The 21,582-nt window shown below is 43.3% G+C and overlaps 1 protein-coding gene across 3 annotated transcripts in view; it reads right to left on the bottom strand.

The window, feature by feature from the left end:
• Positions 1 to 1,005: 1,005 nt before the first annotated feature.
• NFATC2 (nuclear factor of activated T cells 2) overlaps positions 1,006 to 21,582 on the bottom strand; it is a 197,238-nt gene continuing 176,661 nt past the window's right edge. The window contains exons 11-12 of one of the 3 annotated variants that reach the window (XM_068262425.1): positions 19,383 to 19,470; positions 1,006 to 2,821 (exon numbers count right to left, since the gene is read on the bottom strand). In XM_068262425.1, the coding sequence (XP_068118526.1) occupies positions 19,427 to 19,470 (44 nt within the window). In that variant the 3' untranslated portion in view covers positions 1,006 to 2,821; positions 19,383 to 19,426. Of the gene's footprint in view, positions 2,822 to 11,824; positions 11,901 to 19,382; positions 19,471 to 21,582 lie in introns of those variants that run through there. The other 2 variants (XM_068262426.1, XM_068262424.1) reach the window with 2 other exon arrangements.

Raw genomic sequence — 21,582 nt, forward strand, 5'->3', positions numbered from 1 at the left:
GCCAGTTGCACTGGATATTACAGTTAATGGTCCAGTTAGAAGTAGGATAATGACTTTTGCTATACTTCAGCAAATAAGCAAGTCAATGTCATAACACTGTTATCTAAAATTATATTTTATGACCGTTTCAGCTGACCGTGTTCGGACATGCATGACTCCCTGCTAAGCAGCATTGGCCTCGATTCATAAAAGTGCTGTCGGGAAGGTAACGTCGAGCGGGGAAACACCGCTGTCGGTATTTCCGCCTTCAGGGTGGTAATTCATAAAAATTTTGCTACTTGTGACAGGCGTGTGGAGATATTCCGCTGTAGGCAGGCGTTAGGCTGTCGGGAGACATGCGGAAACAGGAGAAGCAGGCGGAATCCCTCCGTGCGGTGTTCTCTCTGCAGCTGCTTGGGAGGTCTGTCCCATTCACTGCACTGTATTCCGCACGCTTCTCGCCACATCAGAGGTAGCGGTAATACCCGTCCGCATACCGCTACCTCTAATCTTTATGAATTGACATTTGTTACTTTTGCTATGATAATCACCGCGCAAGGCGGTGATTGATCACTCTGCTCGCGAATGTCGGCTTTTCATGCGGAAAAAGCCTTTATGAATACAGATTTTGCTGTGTGGTCGGTAAAGTGAGCAGTTTTCAGCATTTCCGAATGCGGGAATGCTTTATGAATCGAGGCCATTATGTCCATAAAGAGAGGGTGGAAAGAAGAATACAACAGCAGTCAACCACATAAATTCAACACAACTTCAAGACACCTGTACAGATATCAGTCACCCAAAATGATTAATGGTTTTAGGCAACAGTTAATGTTCGGTAGTTGTTGGTACATGTGCCTGTATAAAGTCCACAAGGACCAGCACACTCAAGGATTTCTTCCAAAACTCATAGAAATCTTTATTACAAAATCTTCAACATCATAAACATTAAAATATGTGAGCCGTTAATGTTTACGATGTTGAAGATTTTGTAATAAAGATTTCTGAGTTTTGGAAGAAATCCCTGAGTGTGCTGGTCCTTGTGGACCTTATACTGGGTGTCCGACCTGGTGCTCTGGCGGACTGACTAGCACCTCAGTTTATGCTGTGGGGGAGTGGAGACCACACTTGGACATTTAACATTGGGGCCTGAACACTATACTTGCATTCATGATTTCATTCCATTTTTAAAACTAGTTTGCCACTTCCTTTATGTACAGTATAAGCCGTTACTCGTCATTTATACTGATAGTAAACCAGCTTCAGGCTGTGCTGCTCCTTATTACAATAATATGCTTCTAACAATTTACTCTTTACCTGTTGTAAATTCCTTGTTTGCTCTACTCATTGTCCTTGTGAAGCCATTACCATTACTCCAGCACGCTAAGAGCAGAGTATAGTACCATATGGGTACTATTTATTTGTGTAAATCACGAGTCATGCGCCAGTATTTTAAAACACAGCTATGTTTAGCAAGGCAAGCATCCTGTATTATTGACCAGAGCCTGAATTGACATTTAACCGCATATGCATAACTACACAACCAAATTTAAGTCTGTCTGTAACAGTTGTGTAGTGCATAAAGCATGTCTGAGTGCTTCCTAAACCTTATCCGGAGAAGGGAATCCTAATGTTTTCACTAAAGGGAAGGGGGGGGGGGGGGGGTAGATATGATGCACTGTAGGCTCTGCCCTAGTGATAATAAAGCGGTCTCTGGGACCTGCAGGAGGCGCTCCTCTGATAAACTCTCAATTTAAAACATTCTATACCACAGAAATATACAAAGACCAGTTCTATATATCTTATAAAACAAGCAAGTTAGTTAAATTTATATCATTCTAAACATTTGATTAGACACAATAAATAACATATTCTGCATTAAATATTTACATTTGCTGTCAGAAGATCTGAGATCTCACTGTGGAATTTAAGACGGGGATTGCTAACAAGATTATAGACTTTATAGGCGGAAGCAAGGGGGCGGGGCTCCAGGGCTGTACAAATCCGAGAGCAGAAAGGTCCAGTCTGGGGAAAGAAGTGCCAACTCTGCACAATCCCTGTCTTAAATACCACAAATGATCTATACAAAAGACAATAGAAATATATGTATATACTATTTTTTTTAAGTAAAATATACTGATATGATTGTCTTCTACTGTTGCATCATATAGGATATAACTTGGCAGCAAGGCAGGGGCACATAAGGTGCTATAGAGGCAGGAGGATGTCTTTGTTGGACAGACATTGGAATTGCCCCATAATGAGATGGGAGTAGGAGGGATGGTGCCAGTGGTGGGTTGTTATGTGGCAACATGGGAAGGGCAGGCAACCTGATTGGCCAAGCATGCTGGAACCTGCCACATTACCCACCGGAGAAATAGCACATCATGCCACGGATAAACCCTGTAACCACACAAGCATTAGCCAGGAAGATCTGTACAAGTCTTCTATGTGAATGTCCTGATATTGGAAAGTCACGCCGTCCGCATCCTCCTCGCGTTTCCTGACACTTCTCATGTAAAGCGCCAATTGTTCAGATCCTCAGAGCTTTTCCCATCATCCTTCAAGATTCAAAGGACGAGTGCTGATGTATGGCGATGGTGGATTTCCCATATCGAGTTCAGTTTATGCCATATATTTATCATGACAGGACAATGAGCTTTACAGCTTTGATGTTTACAGAAGTGGAATATGCGGCGGTCGCACAGGAAACAGAAGGTGGTGTGAAGGATCGCGCAGGTTGCACAGGAAACGTTCAGTAAAAGATGTCTGCCAGGTCCCCCCCTCTTCTATGTTTGATTTCTCACCGGCAGGCCAGAAAACTCCTTCCTGATGATTTCATTAACTGCAGACAAAAGAGAAAAGAAATACAATTATTCCACATAATGTAAACACTGCAAGATCTGCTAGCAGAGCAGAAACTTAGCCAAGATCTTTCTATTTACTTCAAATGTTCTACTTAAGAAGCGGTTTCCGTCCAGTGTCACCCTTTGCTGTTCAGTGATAAATTCATTACATTTCCTACAGCACACAGCGTACGTGTAAAGCTACAGTAAGAAGTTGCCAACGTCGTCAGTGTGTGCTATCTGCTATAGGTAAAGGTTGCCTTGAAAGTACATTTATCAAGAAACTTGCCTTGTATATGTGGAAGCCCACTATATGGATAAAGCGACCAGGCATGCCATTCATAAGGGCACCTGACGGGAGAGGGATATGGAGGCTGCCATATTTATTGCCTTTTAATCAGATCAGCAGGGCAGCCAGGCAACTGGTATTATTTGGCTGTAGTAGTTTCTGAATCACACAAGAAACAAGCATGCAGCCAATTTTGTCAGATCAGAAGATCAGCAGGACAGCCAGGCAACTGGTATTGCTTATAAGGAAAGAAATATGTCAGCCCCCATATCCCTCTCACTTCAGTCGTCCTTTAATAGGAATGCTTGGCTCCATGTGTTTATTCTATGAGGGGGGAATACACCACTGGTTTTAAATATATAACAATTAATGTACAAAGCTCATAACTGTTCATTTTAAGGTCTTGTTATTTTTTTCCTTTCTACTACCTGGCTGGACTGAACAGCATCCGATATGGGGCTCCACTACCGGAATAATATCAGCCTACATGGCCAATGGTTTATTTTCATCTGAGGTGCCAAAGAAGAGGTATGGAACAGAACACACGTGGGGTAAGCTACAGGGCGTGACTTATAGTGTAATTTGAGACACCCTTAAATTCGAGGTGAAAATATACTGATGAGATAAACCATTGTATTTATCCTCCTACTCCCCAAAATGACTTCGATATCCCATGTTTTTTTTTTTATAAATTTAACTTCTTGTCGGCCGCTCCACGCCAAATGGAGCGGCAGCCCCAGGACCGCTCCACTCTCCACCTTCAGTCTCCCAGCGGCGATCTCTGCTAGAAGACAGACAGCGAAACTGCCGTCTAATTCGGCTGTACAATGCTGCAATCTAAGGCAGCGCTGTACTGGGGACACAGAAGCGATCGGCTGACTGGGGGAAGGAGGTAAGGAAAATTATAAAAAACAGGCATTTTTATAAAAAAAAAGAAAAATAAACATTGGGGGAGTGATCAGACCCCACCAACAGAGAGCTCTGTTGGTGGGGAGAAAAGAGGGATGTGAAATCACTTGTGTGCTGAGTTGCGCGGCTCTGCAGCGAGCCCTTAAAGCTGCAGTGGCCCAATTCATTAAAAATGGCCTGGTCTTGGGGGGGAGGGGTTAACACTGCGGTCCTCAAGTAGTGAGTTACTATTGACCTCGTACTATCAGCAAGCCCTTAAAGCTGCAGGGGCTCAATTTATGAAAAATGGCCTGGTTTTTAGGGGTGGGGGCCCCTGGTTTTGGGGGGGGGGGGGGGGGTTACCACTGCAGTCCTCAAGTGGTTAAAGAGTTCCTGCTGACCTTTTACCTCCTTCTGTTCTCAGAAGTTGTATTCTGCCAGGAAAACTTTTATGGATTTAATTTGCTAGCTATCACTTCCATGTCTAAAGCAAAGCAGCCTGGTTATGTTTTGCACTGTACATAGAAGTTTATCTCCATGTCCAATGTTGCCTCTGGTACACTTTTTAATAAAGGTGGCTCAGATATCCAGGCTACCTTTCCAGGTAGAATGAGTATTGGGGTACATTAGTACCCCTTTCCCTTTCCTGCAAATAGTTAAAACTAAACCCGACACCATAAAAGTACTTAATAAAAAAACATTTCCAATTTGTGAAGTAGCCCCACAGCTGAATGTTGAAAAAACACTGAGATTACGGTCTGCAGATCTAGTTTAGAGGAAATGTCATTTCACAAAGTTTGAAAATGAATACCGGATATGAGGTGTGACAGATCGGCACCTCACATGAGTAATAGGACGTGGGAAAGCAGTAGGGGACTTTCACACTGTACAGTATGTTCAAAGTGCACACCCTGTAATATGTGGCTACAGGGCAGATGGGGTGGGTAAGTGGTGAGGGGGCAGTTGTTTTTTTCTAAATTCTAAGCCTCAGAGGTATTTTTAGTCTCACGTCACTTCCCAGGATGGAGATGGCTGCGTTATGGTGTGACAGAACAGCACAAGAATGGAGATCATGAGCTACAAGTCAGAAATGAAATCAAGAACTCGTTAGTCACTTGAAAACTACAGTAAATTCAATTTGCTGCACAAACCTGGCTGGAATAAATTGTAATAGCTGCCAAGTTGCCAAGAGTAATTCTCTTGTCAGCAACACTTACCCTAAATGTTCAGCCCCCCTGGATTTGTATTGATGCAAGTTCCAGTCTTCCAATCATCTGCTGATAATGTGACACAGATTTTCTGCCACCTTTTAGGTCTATCCATACCAAAGGTAATGCAGGGCTCTACAGCACTTTTCCCAGGTGTTGCCATAGACACAGAGGACTGAGAAGACTCCTTAGCAGCAGTGAAGAAAACCTCACTGTGTGTGCCTGAGCGCATTGCTCAACTCTATATTGTGCCTCAGTCCTATCTGACCCCTTCCCGGGTTGCCAAGAGTAATCCATTTCTCAGCAATAATGTTCAGCCTCCCTCCCTCCTTTTTAAACCTGACGTGGGAATGCCCCATGTTTAAACGGTATTGGACGCAGGTGGTCCAATTACTCTACAGTAAAATGGGTACCCCTGTGACACTAAATCCCCTTCTATGCCTGCTAGGAGTTGCACACAATGAGGTTTTGCACTTTAGTACTGGAACCTTTTTGTCTGAAACGTTATTTGCCGCAAGGCAAGAGGCTGCACTAAAATGATCGTCTCCTAACCTGCCCTGCTTTGAAGCATGGTGCAGCAGAGTTAATAGGGGAGTCCCACTAAACAGTTATGTACAGAGAGGCTGAATACCTTTCACCTTGTTTGGGACAAGTGAAAGGATAAGGCATAACGTATGCTGACATTACAATGTAAAAGTCTATGTTCAATGTCATGATAACTTCTACTAATGCAATGGGCCTCTAAGTTATTGTTATGGATCAATTGATGTGTATTATTCTTTGCTAAGAATCTGTTTAGTGCCTCTAACTTTACAATTGCAATACCAGTTATCTCTGTGAATTTTGCACAATAGCCCTGTGAATTTTGCACAATAAACCTCTATTTTTTTTTTAAGTTCTAAGCTATAAAATAGGCTCCTTAACAGATGTACATGTATCATAGCTGCAGATATTCCCACAGAAGACTTAAGCTGCCTCTGCAAGCTTGGCTGAATTTACGCTTACAAATTGTTCTCTGTATGTTCTAGTTTATGTATTATCATCATACAGGGAGGTCACTGAGAACAATATGTCACCAGTAAATCACTATAACAGGAGATATGAGACTAGATTAGTTGGTAAACTGTAGCTTGTCGTGTACCTTTTAGCTAACGGTGCACATCTATAATTAGACGCTGTGGTTTACGTATTACTTGCTAATTTCAGTACCCAGGAAGTGAGAGGAGTATTAGCTGGAAACAATTTGTGTCTCAATATAGTAACAGGTAGAACAAGTGAGCGCTGTGGAGGGTCACTTCCTCTGACAATGACAACAATACCACACAAACATCCCCTCTCTGGTGACTGTCCTGTGTGCTGATGTATACTAAAGGAAACGTGTGCGGAGAGTAAAATACTGCAGTTCCCACTGCCAACCTACTCTTAAAACTGCATACAGAAGTGATGTACTCTGCACCCCAAACTCCCCACCACTGAGTCTGTAAGAATTGCTGAAATTGCATATTAATATTAGATTTTTTTTTTCATCCATTCATAATCGCATTAATCTTGGCTGGCAGGTTGGATGGGAGTACTTGAATCATCCTACAGAGCTGGATCATCCACAAGGCAACTTGGGCTTAGTGCCTGGTTGGTATCCAGGGGCCTGGCTGCCACCTCTTCTGACCCCCATTCCCCAATTTACCTTAAAGAGTAACTGTTAGGCATAAAATACTAAATGATCTACTGCAGGCTATTAAATGGATACAAAGGATGCTAACCAGGCAATTCAAAAGTTTGAAATCAATCTTACTCTTTTCCAAATGAGCTTTTCTCTCCCCATGCCCCCAGGCTCTAACATCGTACACAGACGCAAAAGAGAAGTGACATGCATGCTGGATCAGCCTGATTGGCTAAAGCCTCTGTCACTCACCCCTCTGCGCTTGGCCGCCTGGTCTCCTCTTCACTGTGGTGGATCCAGCTGCTGTTAGAGCGCAGGGAAGGGGGCCAGAGGCTCTTCTGTCACTGTCCTCTGCCCCCCTCCTCCAGTAGCATGTCTGCTCCCTCTCTGCCCGCCTGCTGCATTTGCCGCCACTGCATTCCCCCTCTTCCCCACGCTGATCAATGGGGAAGGATAAAGGCTGCACACACAGACTCTCCTAATAAAGGTTCCAGGCGCTGCAGTTCCCTTCTATACTTTATGCATTACCACCGGCGGTAGTGCAGAGAATAGATGGGAATGGCAGCGCTTGGATCCATTCTTAGGCGAGTCTGTGCTTGCTGCATTTATCCTCCCTGCTATGCTCATAATTAGTGCGGGGGGAGGGGAATCTACTCTGAGGACGCAAGATGGCCCCTGCCATCAAGAGAATGCTCCTAATTTACTATATAAAATTATATGGAAGGAGAAGGACATTACAATACATTTGTAAGTAGAGCAAGTATTTATCTACTTACCGTATGTGTTTTTTGGGAGGGGCATATTTTTGCTAATAGTTTCTCTTTAACATAAAGAAGCTAGGCAGCCACCAGGGGGAGCCACATTTGCTATCTTGTCTAAGCACCATATCGTGTTAATCCTGCTCTGATCATCCACCACTACTGGTTTACCCTGCAATGTTCCATCAAGTTGTAAACTTGGCCAAATGCTATTAGTTACTACAGTGGGATGCCTCCTGTTAATCCTCCCGCTTCCCAGGGAAAGCTTTGTCAGGGAGTAATAGAACAGCTGTTAAAGAGAATCTGTACTCTAATATTCTTACAATAAAAAGCATACCATTCTATTCATTATTTTCTCCTGTGCCCCTCTGTGCTGTTTCTGCCACTCTCTGCTGCAATCCTGGCTTGTAATTAACAGTTTTAGGCAGTGTTTACAAACAAACTAACCAGCTTCTAATAGGCTCAGCTAAGCATAGAGTGTGAGTCATTCAGAGTATGCAGGGGGCCTGCAGAGGGTGTGTATCGCTCCTACCAATCACAAGCAGCCCTGCACATTCCACACAATCAAGCTTTAGCCCGACAAACAGGACAGAGGAAAGATACATTGATTTATTACAGAGACAGTGCAGTTAGGAAAGACTGCAGTAAGCCAGAGCAGATTAGAACAGGCATAGGAACTTATAGAATAGAAGAACTAAGGCTGAAAAATTTGTTACAGAGTCTCTTTAAAGTATAACCATGATAGTTTGTGTGCTTTGCATCCTGTTATTATTATTATTAATTGTATTTATAAAGCGCCAACATATTACGCAGCGCTGCACAATAGATAAAAGGGTTAACATACAAGGTAGGACATACAGGAAACTCACAACAAAACAAGATCATGCAAATGATTTGATAATACAGTGTCATAGGTCAAAATAGAGATTGTTATAGTCCACAAAAGGGGTGATTGTCAGTAAGATTGCATAATCAAGCTGGAAACACTAAGGGAGAGGGCCCTGCCAGAGGCTTACAATCTAAAGGGTGGGGGTGGAGACAATAGGTGTATCTGTTGAGAGGGTGTCTAAAAAAACATATTATGGTGCTCGTGTAGGGGGGTATGCGAGCATGAAAGGGTGAGTCTTGAGAGCTTGTGTGAAGGTATTAAAAGGTGGGGGCGAGTCTGGTGGCTGGAGGGAGCGAGTTCCAGAGAGCAGCTTATTGTGGGTGGACCTGGCATTCCAGAGGCCACAGGAAACAGGGAGTGAATGCCTAGGGGTAGGATGGATAGGAATAAGGTTATGCCGAGGGGGTGTGTGGGTAGAGTGTGGGGGGGAGGGAAGGGAGGCGCATGGGGGTTGAGGGCCAAAAGGGAGTTTAAAGACAGAAGGGGAGAGGGTGCGGGGGAAACAGAAAGGGGACAAGGTGTAAAAGGAGGTGGAGGTAGAGCATGTGGTGATGGGGGATAGCAAGATGGGGAGGGAGATAGCTGGGAAATGGTGGAGGGGTCAGGGAGTTATTAGGAGGGAAGGGGTACATTTTGCACTGAAGGGATAAGGTAGGATGGGGTGTGGAGAGTGGAGGCATAGACAGGGGGACAGCAGTTAGACCAAGATGAGATAAATGTCACCAATGATGTGGCTGAAGGGGTTCAGCAAAGTTGCATCAATAATCAATCTGGTAAGGCGCAGTCCATAGGAGATCAGCAGTGAAGTTGGCAGATCATCAATGATGGCAAAAATAATCCAGCTGTGTGTGATTGGTAGATGGGGTGTCTGGTTGGTAATGACGTAACTTGTCTGGAGGTCGGTGATGGATCAGTTGGTGGGGAGTTCAGCAGTGGAGCAGCCAGCGAGGATCAGCAGTGGTGTGGTTGGTGAGGCACGGTGAAACCATCAGTAATTTGGTAAGCGGGTGTGCAGTGCTTAAATTTAGCTGGCTGTATGTTTAGCTGGCGTATGTTCAATATGGTATTGAAGGTACTTCTATGCAGGGTGTAGAAAATCAGTAGATGAACAACAGGCCCAGAGTTTTGTGCTTGTTCACTTCTGTTCCCTTCTGGCTCAATTCTGGTATAATTCGGTCTAAAGTACCCTTAAAATTAATACCCTTAAATTTATACACTGCTGACCAAGGTCATGCTGACTATATGATCTGCTAATATATCCCTGACTAGATAGATGCTAACAAGCAGACTGATTACAGCTGTGAATATACTAGACTCTAGCCACACAGGGGCAGGGCCAGTCTAAAGATATGCAAATTGTGGCTAATGAATTGAAATAGGCAAATGGTAACACAGGAAGAAGCCCCAATTATTAACACTTATAATTAAGCAGATTGGTGCAGAATTTAGATTTTAAGCATACAGCCAGGAAAATTAATCAGTTGCATACCATATAAGCAGATTGGTGCAGAATTTAGATTTTAAGCATACAGCCAGGAAAATTAATCAGTCCTGTTGCTGATACCTTTTCTTGATATTTATGGTGAACTTGACTTTTTGTAATTGACTGAGATCTTGCCTGTGCCTCAATTTTTTTTCCTGTATTTCAGAACATCCAGTTTCATCGAAAGAATGTCCACTGTCACAGCAATCCAGACTCACAAGGTTCCAGAGACAGGTAAACACAGCCACAATTGTTGAATTATTTTTCTGAGTGCAAAGAGCATCAAGAGCAATAATTGGCACCCTGCACCCCAACCCATGACTGCTAGTTTTATGGGGGTGTCAGAGGGTTTTAGAGGAATAAAGGCTGGGGAGAAGCATTGGGTTAGGTCACGGTTGATGATGGAAAGTTTTTAGAGTTAATTTTACATCAATGGTTAGGTTAGTGTTAGGCATTTTGGAGGAAAGGGTTTAAGTGAGGTGCGGGGTTAAAGTTGGGGGTAGTGGTAAGGAAGAAATCTGAGTAAAGCCTGGTAAGCTACTTCAATTTTGATTGGACAATCACTTACCAAATTTACCTCCTCCACGTAGTATCAGAGCTTACCTACACAATCTGCTCGGAGTAATAAATATCTGTGCCCTCATACTACATGGTAGTAAAATTGGTCAATCATTGGCCAATGAAAATTGAATGTGTATATTGGGCTAAAGTCTGGTACACACTTTCAATTATGATTGCCCAATCACTGACCAATTATACTGCCTCTGAGGGTCTACCTACAAAATCGGTTCATAGTATTAAATATCTGTTGGCCCTCATACTATGTGCAGGTGGGTAACATTGGTCAGTGATTGGCCAATCATAATTGTAAGTGTGTACCAGGCTTTAAAACACAGCTGCAGGGACTGAGGTTAAGTTTAGGCTAAGAAGGGGGTCAGGAGAGGTAACATGGGAGCAGCAAAAATCTGCATGTTGGTTTTATTTGCTTGACTCTGATATTCTGCACTCAATTAAATAACACCAGAAGTCCGATAAAGATGTAGTGCACAAGGGAGCTATGGGTAATTTTAGAACTGTCCGTTAACTCTTAGGGCTACATATGTTGCTGAAGTAACACGCATGTTGCTATGGTGACATACAGCAGGAGGAATGAAGAACATGATGGGGGGGGGGGTATAAAATGTAATGTTTGGGTGGTGCACTGCAGCAGGAGGAAAGACACTGAACATGGGAGAGATACAGAGTGAATGGGGCAGGCAATGTCTTCCCTATCTGCACAACCACTTGTACTCTCTTCCCACTACAAACACCCATTCAACGTATGTAATTTGAATATTTGATGGTTTCTGTGAGGAAATCCTATTTATCCAGAAGTGCACAATAAAAATAAAATAGAATTGAATACGTAACAATTTTGTTTTGTTTTTACCATGAAAATGTTATCTAAAGCTTAGCATGCTATCTCATTATTTCAGGTCACTCTGCCATTTCTCTTTCACATTATACTCCTTTTACCAGCACTGTTACATGAACTGTACAGCTTGATATCGGGCAGCCAGACCTGAACAGATGTGACGTTGGTCAGTTACAAGTAAACAATATTTTTCGACCTATGGCATTCTGGGTTTAATGTTTTCTTAATAATTCTATAGACTGACTTTAATGTTTAAGTGCCCTTTAAGGCATTAATTTCCTGACTCTTCGCATACAAAAACAAGAAAAAAGGGTATATATGCATAGCTGTTTTTATTGTAAAATCCCGGGTATTAAGCTGTAAAACTATATTAAAATGTGTTTTCCAGCTGAATAGGCCACTGTTTGGCGAAGGTCTGTTTCCTGAGCCAGCAGGTGCTGCCAAGCCTCTTAAAAGAGAAGCTTTTGAATGGCACCTATAAGTAGCGGCCTGTCAATGGATAAACAAAGGGAGAAGTTATTTACAAGAGCCTGCAGTGTGGCCACAATGTGTGCAGTGTATTCCTCCGAGACACAGGTGACTAATACATTATACACAGTATTGATGTTGGCTTTCAGCTGCGCTACTTGTAGTTTTATAGCACAAGTTAATTTGGAGGGCTGGAATAGGAGAAAATTGAGAACAGTTAATCAGTGATCCATATGCTGCAATAGCAGGTGAGTCTGGTGCAGGCTGGGCTATGGCAAGGAGGATATTTGGATTGATTTAAAGGAATACTGTAGGGGGGTCGGGGGAAAATAAGTTGAACTTACCTGGGGCTTCCCCCGCAGACACCCTGTGCCCGCACAGCCACTCATCGATGCTCTGGCCCCGCCTCTGGTTCACTTCTGGAATTTCCGACTTTAAAGCCTGAAAACCACTGTGCCTGCGTTGCTGTGTCCTCGCTCCCACTGATGTCACCAGGAGTGTACTGCGCAGGCCGCTCCTGGTGACATCAAGAGGAGCGAGGACACGGCAACGCAGGCGCAGTGGTTTTCAGACTTTAAAATCTGAAATTCCAGAAGTAAACCGGAGGCGGGGCCGGAGCATCGGTGAGTGGCTGCGCAGGCACAGGATGTCTGCGGGGGACCATTAGAATCCCCAGGTAAGTTAAACTTGTTTTCCCCGACCCCCACAGTATTCCTTTAAGGAGGTTCCCCTGTACTGAAGAGCTTAGTGACCCAAGAAGCCTTTAACTTATGGCAAAAGTATTCGGGTCAATTAGAACACAGAGAGCTTTTGGAAGCGTATCCCATTCCCTCATTTGGAAGCGTATCCCCTTCCCTCATTTGGAAGCGTATCCCCTTCCCTCATTTGGAAGCGTATCCCCTTCCCTCATTTGGAAGCTTATGCCCTTCCCTCCTACCTCTTCTGATGTTCCTCTTTTAGCCTGGTGTACACATCTGTATAAATAAAGGTATTTACATACTAGAGTAGTGGTAACGTGTTATGTCCACACTCAGCAATTGGCTAGAAACGCGGCAATATTCTTAATATAAAGGATGTTTGGTAGCAGGAGAAAGGTCTAGTGTTAATTTCCAATATGAAAATATGTATTTCTGCTCATAAATTCTTTACATTGTGCCTGACTAGAGGTGTGAAGTAGGTCTTAAACCCAGATATGTTTGTGTTAAAAAGTATCTTGCTTTCTCATTTCAGAAAGCTGAGCGGTGTACGATGGGAGATGCATGCAAGCACAACCTCCAAGCCTTTTAGCAATCCTCACTATGTTCTGAGATGACTCGGCAGGGGCGCCACCAGCATACAGGCAAGCCATGCCCCTGCTTGGGGCCTCACACAAAGGGTGGCCTCGCTCTGCCACTGGCGGCTGGCTGTGGAGCGCAGGAGTGTGTGCGCAGCGGAGGGGGGAGAGAGCAGCAAGCGGGCCTCGATCCTGCATGCAGCTTCTATCTTCATTCTGTCCCAGTGTGCGGCATCTGTTGCTATGGTAACAGCGCCCCTTGTTATGACGTAACCGCATGTCATCACAAGGGGAGCTCTTACCAATGCAACAGACGCCGGGAGTGGATGAAGATACAGGCTGCGTGCAGGGTCAAGGTAGCCAGGTGAGTTAAAACTTCCCTCTGCCTGCACCCCCCCCTATGCTGCAGGCATCTACTTATCTAAACTATACTGAAGGCACCTATACCTGTCTCCACGTGGGGGGGCGCATTTTACGTCCTCGCCCTGGGTGCAATTTAGCCTAGAAACTGCTAGTATTTGGCCCCACCCACATAAAGTTTTGGCCACACCCATTTTCCACCGCTTTGCGCAAAGCTTCTTTCATGGATGGGGGCCTCAAGTTATGGACTGCTTGGGGCCACCAAAACCTTAGCTGCACCCCTGTGACAGGGCTGCAAATGTTTGCTAGCAATCAGTTTTTTTGTTGTTTAAATCCCACTACAGGTCTGGTGATTTACTTATGTACTGCAGGTCAGGAGAACTGTAGTGAATAAATAGCATTATATCTAGTAAAATATGAGTGCCATCCAGAAAGTAGCAGCCACTTGCTTTTTTGCAAGATGTTTCTGTTGTAAAGTAACTTGCATCTGCCAGGTTAGCCTTAATTCCTCCCTGCACCACTTGTCACATGATTGCATGACTGGCTCAGATGCTATTAACTGTTTATTTTTTTTTCTAGGTGCTATTTTCAAACCTTGTCAATAAACATGCATTTTAAACCACCAGCAAGAAAGACAATACTCAGAATAATATTAATACAGTGGTACCTACTTTTATCTACTTTGTGGCACTTTTTCAATTGCAAAGTACTGAAAGGTTATTTTAAAAATAAAATTATCTCCATGAGAAAACTCAAGAGAAAAAAAAAATCAATTGCATATGGGACAATGGCCTCAATTCACTAAGCTTTATCAAACACTTTATCAAACGTTTGATAATTTACCTCATGGGTAAAATCTAATGTTGAATTCACTAAGGTGTTATAGATTTATTGAACGTTTTATCGATAAAACATTCATTAAATATATAACACTTTGGTGAATTCAAAATTAGATTTTACCCATGAGGTAAATTTTCAAATGTTTCCTTAAAGAGAATCTGTATTGTTAAAATCGCACAAAAGTAAACATACCAGTGCGTTAGGGGACATCTCCTATTACCCTCTGTCACAATTTCGCCGCTCCCCGCCGCATTAAAAGTGGTTAAAAACAGTTTTAAAAAGTTTGTTTATAAACAAACAAAATGGCCACCAAAACAGGAAGTAGGTTGATGTACAGTATGTCCACACATAGAAAATACATCCATACACAAGCAGGCTGTATACAGCATTCCTTTTGAATCTCAAGAGATCATTTGTGTGTTTCTTTCCCCCCTGAGGGGGGAGTGCATAGCAGAACCACAACACTGAAGAACTTGGCAGCCTTCCAGACACAGGCTGACAAGTCTGACAAGGGAAAGATACATTGATTTATTACAGAGACTGTGATAGTACAAAGTGCTGCAGTAAGCCAGAACACATTAGAATAGCTTTTGGAACTTGTAGGATGATAAAAAACAGGATGCAATTTTTGTTACGGAGTCTCTTTAACCACTTAAGTCTATCTGGACGGATATATCCGTCCAGATAGGCTGTGCAGCTGCCGCTGCCTGAGGCGTATGCGTGCTTCCGCTGCCTGCTGTTACCCCCCGATCAGTGAATGGGAATATAATTCCCATTCACCGATCTAAGTCCCCCGCAGAAAAACAGACGCTCTCTAATCAGAGACAGCGGTATTTCTGAAAAAAAAAGTGTTTCACAGCCTCCTTGTAGTTCCTGGTAGCGTGATCATGATTTTTTGACTGTGGCCATCTTGTGGCCAAATAGTAAACTTCACCCAAATACATTTTTTACATTACATTATTTTACATTTAAAATTATCTGTTTCTCTCCCACACCAAAAATTACCCAAATACATTTGTTAATAAAAAAAAAATTACAATAAAAAAAAAGCAACATAAATAGTTACCGAAGGATCTGAACTTTTTAAATATACATGTCAAGAGAGTATCTTATTATATTTTTCAAAACTATAAGCTTGTACATAGTGATGGACGCAAATTGAAAAAATACACCTCTATTTCTAAATATCGGTGCTATAAATTGTGATAGGGACATAATTTAAACGGTTTAATAACCGGGACAGATGGGCAAATAAAATACATGAGTTTTAATTACGGTAGCATGTATTCATTTTAAATTATAATGGCTGAAAACTGAGAAATACCGTATTTCGCGCCGTATAAGACGCTCCGGAATATAAGACGCACCCAGGTTTAGAGGGCAAAAACAAGAAAAAAATACTAAACCTGGTGCGTCTATATTCCAGGAGCGCCTTGTAGAAGTTATACCTCAAATGGTATCCTCCTGTGTCCCCCATGTGTCCTTATGTCTCCCCATGTCTCTCCCATATGTCCTCCTGTCTCCCCCAGTGTCCTTCTGTCACCCCCACCATGTCTCCACCTGGTCTTATGTGTCTTATGCATCCTCATGCCCCCACCCCATGGTCCTCCTCTCACCCCCATGCATACTCCTGCCTCCCCCTCCATGTCTCCCCCATGGTCCTCCTGTCACCCCATGGTCCTCCTGTCACCCCATGTGTCCTCCTGTCACCCCCACCATGTCTCCTGCTGTCTCCCATATGGTCCTCCTGTCTCCTCCTCCATGTCTCCTCCTGTCCTTTCTGATTCCCCCATGGCGCTCCTGTCAGCCCATGTGTCCTCCTGTCACCCCCACCATGTCTCCTGATGTCTCCCCCGAAGTCCACGTCTCCTCCTGTCACTTCCATGTCACCCCCTATGTCTTTCCTCCCCCATGGTCCTCCTGTTCCCTGCATGTGTCAGCGGCTCCCCGCCCCCTCCCCTTGCGTTGTGTGGCCATGGTCCCCCTGTCCCCTGCGTGTGTCCGCCCCCTCCCCTTGCGTTGTGTGGCCATGGTCCCCCTGTCCCCTGCGTGTGTCCGCCCCCTCCCCTTGCGTTGTGTGCCCCCCCCCGGGTGTTTATCGGCAGCTGTTTACCTCAGCCATCATGCCCGCGTGGACTGCAAACCTCCGGCTTCTGTGTGCGGCTTCCACTAGTGCCGGCTTCTAATGACGCGTCATCGATGACGCGTCATTAGAAGCCGGCACTAGAGGAAGCCGCACATAGAAGAAGGAGGTCTGCAGTCCACGCGGGCATGATGGCTGAGGTAAGCAGCTGCCAATAAACACCCGGGGGGGCACACAACGCAAGGGGAGGGAGCGGACACATGCAGGGGACAGGGGGACTATGGCCACAACACAGAAGTGACAGGTGGAGGAGACAGGACACCGCACACAGGCAGGGAATCCCCGATGTGGCGGTGGTTTGCATCGGCGGGCGTTCGGGAAGTCGGGGATTCCCTGCCTTTGCCGTATAAGACGCAGGGACTTTTTCACCCCATTTTTTGGGGAGAAAAAGTGCGTCTTATACAGCGGAAAGTACGGTAATGAATTTTTTCCATTTCTTTCTAATCTTCCTGTTAAAAGGGATTTAAAAAAAAATAATTCTTAGCAAAATGTACTACCCAAAGGAAGCCTAATTAGTGGCAGAAAAAACAAGATCTAGATCAATTAATTGTGCTAAGTAGCGATAAAGTTATTGGTGAATGAATGGGAGGTGAACATTGCTCAGATGCATACGATTTTCAACACTGTAGGCTGAAGTGGTTAATTGATTAAATGAAAGTGGATGTTAACTTCTGGACGTCCCATGTACTATGAAGGGTAGCTCATAACTTGTAACTGCCCTCATGATGTAATTTTACATTTCAAAACGGAGTTTCACTGACAAAGGGTGATGGTACTGTTATTGTTGTATTAAATGAAAAGTTAAAGAGAAACTTGGACCAAGAATTGAACTTTATCTCAATCAGTAGCTGATACCCCCCTTTTACATGAGGAATCTATTCCTTTTCACAAACAGACCATCAGAGGGCGCTGTATGACTGATATTGTGGTGAAACCCCTCCCACAAGTAACTCTGAGTACGTACTCCTGGCAGTTTCCTGTCTGTGAACCTTGCTGCATTGTGGGAAATGGCTGTTTACAGCTGTTTCCAACTGCCAAAAAAGCATGCAGCAGCTATATTACATGGTGACATTTTTACTGTTGGCAGGTGATGTCATAATGTAAATCAGGGATTTAAAAGATTTTACAATGGGCAAACACTGACTAAATCATTTATACATAATTATTGTATAAATGAAGCACTTTTTATTACATTTTCACTGGAGTTCCTCTTTAAGTTGCAGTTTACTCAGGAGTGCTCTGCTAAGCTGTGCGCCCACAGGCAGACAGGATGCACTGAGGGTGCTTGAAACGCATACATTTAGTATTGCTGTTTGGTGCAGGATTTTATCGATAATTAGTATATTTTTAAACTATCTACAAACCTCTGTCTCTTATTCTTACACTACCCTCCCCCTCTTTACTCCAAACACTTCCCCCTCTCCACTCCAAAACACTGTTCCCCCTCTCCTCTCCTTACACTAACCTTTCCCTACCAAACACCAGCTTGCCCCTTCTCCACCCTTAACACTAACCACCCCCTTTCCACTACTAACACAAACCTCATCCTCTCTACTCTGGGGAGGGGAGAGGTTAGTGTTCACACCAACTTCCCTCCACTCCTAACCTATCTTCACTCCAATCCTAACACTAACTTCTCTCTGCTCCACTCTTAACACTAACTTATCTACTTTTCTAACACTAATTTCACCCTCTCCATTTCTAGCAATAACCTACTTCCTCTCCCCTCCTAGCATTAACCTTCTCCCCCTAATCCCCCCCTACCTTTCACTCCTAACAATAACCTTCCTCTCCCGTTTTCTCAGTTCCACAATTTACACGTATTCTCATAATGAAACTATAGTTCTGTTTTGAAAAGACATGATTAGAAACACTTGACATATTCACTGGAAATAAGCACATTGCAGCCAGCTGTGAGTCATACTGCCACATGGAATGATTATGCATGCCCCTTAAAGGACACCTGAAATGAGGGGGGTGCAGAGACAGCCATATTTATTTCTTTTTAAATAACTGTTGCCTGGCGGTCCACCTGATTGTTTCAGGTGTGTGATTCAGACACTGCAGACACATGAAAAAGCATGCAGCTAATTCAGTCAGAAACAACTGATATGCATACTGAGGACAAGTAGGACAGCCAGGCAATCTGCATTATTTGAAAGGAAATATGGCAGCCTCCATATCCCTCTCAATTCAGGTGCACTTTAAAACAAACACGTCACAGAGTTGGACAATAAAACAAAAGTATTTAATGACAAAATCAGATTTTAAGTTCCATGACAATTCTGGGTCAAAAGTATTAATGTTACAAGAGATACGGTTTACTAAAACAATATGCAGATTTTATTACTATGTTGACTTATTTAGTAACCTGTATCTCTAAATCTGTGTAGTGCTTATAGAGATGGTCTGTTTCTCCTATATAACATTACTCTTAAATTTCATGATCAAGTCGTTTCATGCTTCTCCATTAATTCAATTAGTATCTGGCAGGTCATAATCATGTGATCATATCTAATTTCTGTTTCCTGTTTAGCCTATACAGGAAACAGAAGAGACATGATCAAGTGATGGTGAGCAGCCAATCAGAAACTTGATCACATGACCAAACCTATAGGAGAAAGGACTTGGGCCAAGTCGGATGACTTTGAAATGCAGTTTTCTTTGGTGGTAATCTGAAATATAAACTATTTTGTCATATGCTCAGTTTCCATTGTCCAGGTTTGTAAACATTGGCTTGAAAGATAGGAAAGGATCTACAGAAATGAGACGAGATACTGGCATCCAGTCATTCAGATAAAGTGAAATGGAGGAATGAATAAAGTATAGAGAGGTGGCATCAGAAATGTGAGAAGCTGCCAGGAGTAGAGGTAATAAAATGCGTTACCTTTCACTTTCAATTCTCGCCCCGCAGAGCACTGGCCCTCGGCCTCATATAATGTTTTGTATCCAGCTAAGGTTTGTATCTATCAGTTCTGAAAAAGATTTGATAAAAAACCAATTTTCAGTTTCCAGCAGATCAAAAAAAAAAAAAAAAAAAAATCCAGAGCAACTTTCAGTTTCTGAGTGCCAGCAGACAGATGACCATTCTCAGGACATTTCAACTGGGCAAAATACAAAATAGTCATTTGAAGACCAACATTCATCATCATAATCATCACAAAGTCAAAATCATCGATGACAAGCCCCGGCTGGGACTCCAGAAATGTGGTGGCTGCTGCATGATCCCAGGCTTTGCTATGAAAACTTATGTGGCTGTATTGTGAAGTATGTATGGTCTGTGATTGGGTCCAGCATATAACATCTGCATCAATTCTAACATCTGTTCCTGGATGATGTTCACACATGTATGGTTATCCATAATTGATCCCACTCTGCAACTGTGAAAGTGGACAGTTCTATATGCATAATTTCATTGTTTGCCACTTTGTGGATTTTTTGGTTGCCACTTCATGTGCACATTAGTTAAGAACTTTATGGCCTCTCCTGGACATTTAGTAGCCTGCACAGAGGGGGATTGCAGCCTCCTATTGTGCTTTTGAGTTGAGCTAGTCAATAGTGACTTTTTAAAATAAGAGTATTCAATATATTTGTCTTGTATGTATGTTTTTTTTAATTGAAGCTATTTTTATACTATTTTGAATTAATAAAATATTTTGTATGAACCCAAGAGCCACTTTCTCCTTTGTCATTTCCATAGGCTGCTGCAAGAACTTCATCTGAAAGGAGCATCATGTGATGTGCCTGGGCTATTAATAAACCTGGTGCATTTGGTTCATGGTCTAGTGACAAGTAATGGGAATGAATACACACTACTAACATACTCATACTTATTATATACATGAATACATGAATAAAATGTCAGGACTCTATGTGCTTGATATACTGACTGCCACTGCTGGAGATCTCATTCAGCAGTCAGCTATAAGTGTTGATCTCCAGCAGTCCCATAGTGTTGAGTGTATTCCTAAGTTCACATTGGGAGCTGCAGTGCATTCCCTGTAAAAACAGGAATACAATGAAGAGGTGAAGTCACACCGCACGTTCATTGCCACTGTAAGGACTGGAACCCACAGGAGCGCTTTTGGCAGCGTTTTGGCAGCACTGCGATATGCTAGCAGTTTGCCAAAACGCTGGGCTAATGTTAATGGATGGGGCAACTTCCACAGGAGCGTTTGCGTTTCTCAGAAACGCAAACGCAGGACATGCAGCATTTTGGGAGCGTTAGCGCTTCAATGTAAAGTATTGAACCGCTAGCGGAAACGCTCAGCAAAACCTAAACTGAGCGGTTTTGCTAGCGTTTTGCGGTTCAGCACACTGTAACAAAATGAAAAATAATTCACAGGACCAATCAGGATAAAAACGCAAAACGCAAAACGCTAGGCACCCGCTGGGGAAAAAAATACACTGTTGCAAAACACGACCAAAAACGCGCATGAATCCGCTTGCAAACCGCTCAGACAAAACGCTAGCGGTTGCGTTTTGCGTTTGCGGTTTTCAGTGGGTTCCAGGCCTAAGGGTTTGTTCACAATTAGGGCGCTTTTGGGGTTTTTAAGCGCCGGCGATTTTCAAAAAGCGATTGTACAATGATTCCCTATGAGAGTGTTCACATATGAGCGTTTCGATTCTGATCCGCTCACCAGAGCGCTTTGTTTAGCGATTTCCCCAGCGTTTTTATGAATATATACATTGTATTTATTCATTACCGGCTGAAAGAGTTCACTTCTATTCACTTCACTTCGAATAGCTCTGCAAAAAAGCGCTTTGAAAAGCCCCTTACAAAAAATAGGTAATGTGCAGGTAAGTGGGGGGAGGAGGGGGAGGAACGCTAAAAATTGCGCATGAAATAGCAAAACGCTAGCATCAGCGATTGTGATTTATGTGAACAAAGCCTTAATGTGCACATTACACAGTAGCACACTGCATTGGGATATCCATTGGATCTCACTGAGTGCACTTTGCATAGACTTATTGCAGTGCAATTCTGTGCGCACTGCTATGACTTACTGTGAATTAAGCCTAATAACCACAAAGCAGCTGTGGCGTATTAACCACTGCCAACCAAGCAACCCAAATGTACACGGGCA

The sequence above is a fragment of the Hyperolius riggenbachi genome, chromosome 12, assembly GCF_040937935.1.
Source record: "Hyperolius riggenbachi isolate aHypRig1 chromosome 12, aHypRig1.pri, whole genome shotgun sequence".
Taxonomy (NCBI): domain Eukaryota; kingdom Metazoa; phylum Chordata; class Amphibia; order Anura; family Hyperoliidae; genus Hyperolius; species Hyperolius riggenbachi.